Source organism: Prionailurus bengalensis, chromosome E4, assembly GCF_016509475.1.
Source record: "Prionailurus bengalensis isolate Pbe53 chromosome E4, Fcat_Pben_1.1_paternal_pri, whole genome shotgun sequence".
Taxonomy (NCBI): Eukaryota; Metazoa; Chordata; class Mammalia; order Carnivora; family Felidae; genus Prionailurus; species Prionailurus bengalensis.
Window position 1 is genome coordinate 64,787,132 of NC_057360.1, and position 6,877 is coordinate 64,794,008.

General features: G+C 52.0%; 1 protein-coding gene across 1 annotated transcript; it reads left to right on the forward strand.

Moving 5' to 3' along the window:
* The first annotated feature begins 434 nt into the window (after positions 1–434).
* Positions 435–2,084, forward strand: LOC122475972 (C-reactive protein). Its single transcript, XM_043568125.1, has 2 exons — positions 435–593; positions 1,180–2,084. Exons 1-2 carry the CDS (start codon positions 530–532, stop codon positions 1,785–1,787), a joined length of 672 nt encoding a protein of 223 aa, XP_043424060.1. The 5' UTR covers positions 435–529; the 3' UTR covers positions 1,788–2,084.
* The last annotated feature ends 4,793 nt before the right edge of the window (positions 2,085–6,877 follow it).

Genomic DNA, 6,877 nt, shown 5'->3' on the forward strand with positions numbered 1-6,877 from the left:
CATATTTACGTGTTGTAGCATAAAATTCACAACCGGCGTTGTAAACGGCTGTCCATTCTGTTCAGTGGATGTGGATCTACACCATCTGTTTAAACATGCCCACAATTTTCTAAGTTGTGGTTGTCTTTGTGAATAAAGCCTCCTCCACCCCCCAAGCTATCCCCCCCCACCCCGCCCGATATTCTAGAATGGATTTCCCTGGAATAGATTTCCAGAATGTGACTGTTTTAGTTCACCAAGCACTGCCACCCAGCATTGTTGGAGAACCAGCAGGCACCACACAGTCGCTAATAAATAACCCACATTGATCTCTCATTTTGCAATTTATCTTGGTTTATTTGCTCTTTGGGCTTTGATTCATGGCACCAGAGGGTAATTTTGGAAAATCATTTACCCATCAGCTGAAGTCACTGTGATTGTGGCTCATATAAGGTCAAGCAGAGCAGACCAGAGACGGGGATCTCAGCTGCCAATACTTTTTCCACGACGAGAACCCAGATTCCGGGCCTGGGGACGGCGGAGCGGAGACATGGACAAGTTGTCACTGTATTTCCTGGTCGTCATTGGCCTCCCTGGAGCTTTTCTCCAAAGCGGTAAGCGCGGCTCTGGATGGTCGCTGAGTTCTCGTCTCCGGGCCAGACTGTGTAAGGCCATGGGGAAAATGGCCAGTGTGGGGAAGGGGTGGTGGTCTGGGGAAGGGGGCAGTCTGGTTTCTAAATCCACATAGTGACCGAATACAGCTTCGTGGCCTAACGAGCTGTTAAAAGAGAGACCCACAGGCCCTAATGGAATCACTTGTGTTAAGCCCCACCCACATCGAGACTGACTACCTCCCCTGATTTCAGTGCCAGCCTCCCCCTGGAATATAACCTTTAACTGGTCAATCTGGTTAGCAAGCTGGTCAGCACTAACGAGGTTAATTCGCCTGAGAGCAGCCCTTCCTCCCCCCAGAGGACGGTGACCCTGCTTGAAGTAATCTACCCCTTGCTAGAAACTTTCTCTCCCTGAACCTTCTACCCTGTAGTTCTCAGAGCTCCTTTCTTTCTGCTGGAAGGGATGCTGCCCAATTCATGAATCAGGGAATAAGGCCAATTAGATCTTCAAATTTACTCCTCTGAATTTTGTTTTTTAACGTAACTCAACTGCCGCCATTTTCTCTCTCTCTTTTCTATCCCACAGACATGCAAAAAAAGGCCTTTGTGTTCCCCATAGAGTCCGATAAGTCCTTTGTAACCCTGTTTGCTCAGGTCCAGGAGCCATTGAAGGCTTTCACCGTATGCCTGCGAGTCTATACCGCCTTGACCCGCCCATATAGCCTCTTCTCTTACGCCACCAGGACACAGAGCAATGAGATCCTCCTCTTCAAGGACAGGAGTGGAGTATACAGCGTATCTGTGGGTGGCTCGGACGCCTACTTCAAGACTCCGGAGAAGTCTTATGCACCAGTGCACTTCTGCATTAGCTGGGAGTCCAGTTCGGGGATTGTAGAGCTCTGGGTGGATGGGAGGCCCATGGTGAGGACGAGTCTGAAGAAGGGATACACTGTGGGGGCAGGAGCAAGCATCATCCTGGGGCAGGAGCAGGATTCCTTTGCTGGGAACTTTGATACGAACCAGTCCTTAGTGGGAGACATTGGAGAGGTGAACATGTGGGACTTTGTGCTGTCACCAGTCGAAATAAACTCCGTCTACAATGGTAAGGCCTTCAGCGCTAATGTCCTGAACTGGCAGGAGCTGAAGTACGAAGCACAAGGTGAAGTGTTCGTCAAGAACCAGCTGTGGATCTGAGACCTTCTGTCAGTCCTGGCGCTGCCTCCTGGGGGTGGGGGGTGGGGTCACACCTCACATGGCCCTCGTTCGATCCGGCTCTGAGGGGGGACCCCTACACACGTGGGGGGGCCGTGTTTCCCTCTGCCTCCTCCACTCTGTTTTCATCAGCACAAGGGACAGCGCCGGGCAGAGGGGCCGTTCAGGACCACACCATCTGACCTGGGGGAGGGGCGCCTGGGTGGCCCAGTCCTTTGAGGGTCCCGCTCTCGGTTTCGGCAAAGGTCATGATCTCATGGCTTTGTGGGTCGGAGCCCCACGGCGAGCTCTGCGCTGACAGTGTGAAGCCGGCTTGGGATTCTCTCTCTCTCTCTGCCCTTCCCCTGCCTCGCACTTGTCCGTGCCTCTCTCAAATAAATAAATAAATATACTGAAAAGAACATCTGATTTGTGGGACCATCGATGTTTTTAAAGGTCTCCAAGTGAGTCCAGGGTTTGGTCAAGATGGAGAGCCATGCATTTTAAGTGTCTCTAGGAGGAAGTGAGCCAACTTTTGTGTTTTTTTCTCCCGGAAGACGGCATATGTTTACCTGAGGTCCTGCCAACATTTTAATTTCCTTTTAAAGGCAAACCCACCCCATTTTATTGTGCTTTCATGAGTTATCTGCATAACCCAGGAAGAGAATTTTTCCAGTGTTCTGACCCCCGCCCCCCCCCCCCCCCATCCATCAGGATGTGGTCACTGGAATTTAGAATTCTCTCTAATTATTTAATCCTTTGAATTTGAAGGTTTAAAAAGCTAAAGAGAAACGTTTTGTTGTCGTTTCTGTTTAATTTGTTCTTTTTTCCTCAAGACCACCAGTTTTCCTCATGTGATATTTCCATTATTTGCCTTCTCATTTATCATCGCCCAGACTTCTCTGAACCTACGTGCTTGGTCCTTATAATAGGAGCTTGTATTTTTTTAAGGCTTTCCTCCACATCAGTGATTTCTTTTGCTGTAAGGTATATTGGGATCCCCGCGACTTCTAATGCCACTGAAGATCCCGCAGTTCTCGCTGAGTTTGTCTGGAACCCCTTCTTGGGTTTAGTATGTTCTTTCAACTCTCATCCTTTCATTGGGTCCCCGTTTTCGTCAGTTTGCTTGAGGGTTGATGCCTAAAACTTTCCGAGTTTCCCTGTCATTAATCTTTTCGGAATAAATCTTTTCCATGCCTTACGTACTGGTCTTTCACATCGTAGTGTTTTTCCACCATCCGGCAGCTCAAAGCCAGCGTGAGGGGTGAGTTCTTGAGCCCCTCCTGCTCAGCTGGCCACAGGGAGACCCTGACAGCTTCAGCAGGCCACCTGGGGAGACTCCTTTTCATGTGACAGCCTGCAGCTCCCCTTCCAAGTGACTGTCGCCTCCACCAGGTTCTGCCAAGCGTCCCGGCGTCTCGTAGGTGTGCGTTTTCAGTTATTTGTGTCATTTCCCTATCTGTGGAATGACCAGGAATGCTGGAGAGGACACGGGTGACAACAGCATCTTGATCCTGCAAGACCGGGTCTCGGTTCTTCTGGAGAGGGTCCTAGGCTGGAGAAGCTTCCATTTCCCTCTGACCGGCTCCTCCTTTCGGGAAGAGGAGCGGCTTGTGCGGGCTTGTCCCAAACCTGACATCCACTGGTCCACAGCTCAGGGGTCAAGTTTCCTGTGCACGTGACCGCTCTGTCTGGGGCTCTGGGACCTTTCCTTCTCCACCAGGTGGGAAGTAAATAGAGATTCTCGTTTCTGTTCCGTCTGGAAGCTTAGATCTGGGGGGGTGGTTCAGGAAGGTCCCAGGGGCGTTCTCTGCCAGCCACAGGTCTGGTGCCGTGATTCGTATTTAAGTCCCGTCTCTGTCTTTCAGTTCCTTTAGAGCGTGCAGGGAGGAGATAAGCCTGTCCCCTCAGAGCCGTAAATGCCACAAAGAGAGAAGGAAGCTCCTCGGTCGAGAGGTCTGTACTTTCTGCACCTATAGCAGCAGGAAGGGGGCCTGGCAGGGCTCCAGACCCAGTAGAGCCGTAACCGAAGAGGGGACCATCTCTCACAGGCAGCCGGGCATCCGCTGCCTCTGGGGACAGGGCTTACACCTGGGGCCAGCTCAGACTTGCCCAAGAGTTTCAACTCTGGACATTGCAGTGCTCCCCAGGGGCTGGGGCAGATTCCCCTCAACACCTACAGAGTCCTGGTGCCTGGGTCTTTGGCCTTTGCATCGTGGGTACCAAGCACGGATGGGCAGAACCAGGTTCTGTTCCTCTCAAGATGCGTTACTCGTGTTCAGGGTCAAGGAGGGTCTATTGAAGGCCTCATCTGTACCTTTATAGGGGCCACTGCAGTTTCTTAAAGCCCCCGCCCCTTTCATCCAGGGTTTCACGAGACCGCATGAGCTCATGCCCTGGTTCCATATCTTGTTGGGCAAGTTATTTAAGATGTTTTATTCTGCGGATTTCCTCATCTTCCGAATGGGGATAATGTAGGGCCTCCTTCCCTGGCATGCGGCTAGGGCTCCAGGACCGTCATCTCTGATTTGCTGGTAATACTGTTCATTGGATCACGATGGTGGATTTCAAAGATCCAGGCTCTGGGTCAGAGACCCCGTACGTTGAAGGGATCCAGCAACAGACAGATGCCGAAGAACGGGGTCTCCGGCTCTGAGGGGGACGTGTCAGCTTGCCACGGAGACCAAAATCATGGACATGATTACAAACCTAAGGGACAAGGGGCACATTTGGAAGGACTGTCTTTGGGATGCTGTGGTTTCAGGAAACACGTTCAAAAGCAGAACAGAGAGACGGTGAGAGGCGAAGAGACTTCCGAATTTGGCAGAAAACTCTCACTCGGATTTTTAGGAGCACATCAGAAACGTCGGGATGAGGCACTCAACTTGAGAAGACAGGCTTCATGCTAGACAGAAACCACCGGGAAACGGGAAAGGAGAGGGGTTCTGTGACCCGTCCTGTGGGGCCGCAGGACAGAAGGACAGGGTTGGTGGGCAGCTGGCGGCCGCTCTCACAGCTCAGGGCAAGCTGGCTTCAAAGGACAGAGGAGCCACCAAGGAGGAGGGAGATGTCACAGGGAGCCGCACAACCTCAAATTTCCCAGCCACAGAGGTGACGAGACAGGCGTCTCTGTCACTAAACAGCCCATCACGTTGGGCCAGGAAACTCTAACCTGAGGACAGGAGGTGGCTGGGGAGGTGCTGGGGCCGGAGGACACGGGAGACCCTAGAGCGAGGGCGCTGACCGCGAAGTCACCGACCCTTTCTTTGCTGGAAGGTTGGGCCCAAACAAGAAGCTTCTCCACACACGGTTCCCTCTTGCCATTCAGCACAGAGAACAATCCTTCCAGATGTAAATGAGAGCCGCCCACTCCTGCGGCCCCTAGAACACACTGGAACCCTCCCCCTGGCCCTTAGGGCCCTGTGTTGTCTGACCTGTCTCCCTCCTGCCATTTTGCCTGTTCATCCCACCCCCCCCCCCCCCCCCCCCGCCAACAAACGTGTGCCCGATGGCAGCCATGTGGCATCACGGGGCTTGGATGCACGGGACCGGCTGGAAAACCACAGAAACGGGAGCGACAGAACCACACTCACATCAGATCCAGTCTCGTCACCTGGGGCTTCCTTCACAGCAGGTGTACATGTGCCCGACGTGCGTGCACCAGGAGCTGGCACTTGCTTTGTCCAGAGCCTCACGGGGCAGGTTCCACATCACTCGCTTTCCTGCTCCATTAGGACTTACAGATACCACTCTCGGAAAAAAAAAAAAAACTGGGGATGCGGGTTTCCTTGCGTCCTCTCCCCCTAGATCGCAAATTCTACGAGAGCAGCTGCGTCATTACCCAGCTTCTAGGGTGGTGTGGCTTCTAATATGTCCTCAATAAATATTTGATGAATTCGTTAATTCCGGAGAAGGCGGACGCAGGGAAGAAATGGCTTGGATGCCACTGAGGAGGGAGAAATGGATGCCTGGAGGGGGAACTTGGGAGGCCACAATTTTGCTCACGGAATGCTGTGCTGTAAGTGTGTGACAGCCTGCTTCTCAGAGAGGGGACGGGCGGCCAGAGTCTGCATTGGATTCCAAATGACACTTCTGGGGATAAAGCAGGTAGGGAAATGGAAATTAAACAATTATTAAGAATAGGGGCGCCTGGGTGGTTCAGTCGGTTAAGCATCTGACTCTTTATTTTTAAATTTTTTTTTTTAACGTTGATTTATTTTTGAGACAGAGAGAGACAGAGCATGAACGGGGGAGGGGCAGAGAGAGAGGGAGACACAGAATCGGAAGCAGGCTCCAGGCTCTGAGCCATCCGCCCCGGGCCCGACGCGGGGCTCGAACTCACGGACCGCGAGATCGTGACCTGAGCTGAAGTCGGCCGCTTAACCGACTGAGCCACCCGGGCGCCCCAAGCATCTGACTCTTGATCTCGGCTCAGGTCACGATCTTGTGGTTTCATGAGCTCAAGCCCTGCGTCAGGCTCTGTGCTGACGGCACGGAGCCTGCTTGGGATTCTCTCTCCCTCTCTCTCTGCCCCTCCCCTTCATTCAAGGTATAATGAAGGGGGACAGAATATGCCGCCTCAGAATACGCCTCTGTGGCATATTGGCTATTTTGAGCTGGTTATTTTTAAGAAACAACAGAGGAGGCACTCTGAAAACTGAGTCAAAGTGACCCTGTTGTAAGAGACATGTGCATTCGTAAGGGAAATCGCCGTTTGTAAGGGTGTCCCCCTTTCTGTACCAGGAGGAGGAGGAAGGGGGCGCCATCTTTAGAATCTCCTACCAGTGGAGAAGGTCAGGATGATTCACATCTGCTTAACAATCTCACTCTTGTTCTCTGTGCTTTTCCTGATGACTCCCCACCCCAACACCTTCGTTTGTCTTTGGCTGGAGTAGGTATTTAAGTTGAATGGCTTGGGTCATCAGTTTTCCTGGCTGTGTCCCACGTACACAGGAAGCACACATAGGATTACGTTTCTGTTTTTCCCCCTGTTAATCTGTCTTTTATTACAGAGGGTCTCAGCCAAGAACCTAGAAGAGTAGGGGGAAGATTACTTCACCTCCCCTACGATAACCTATGTATAAAAAAAAAAT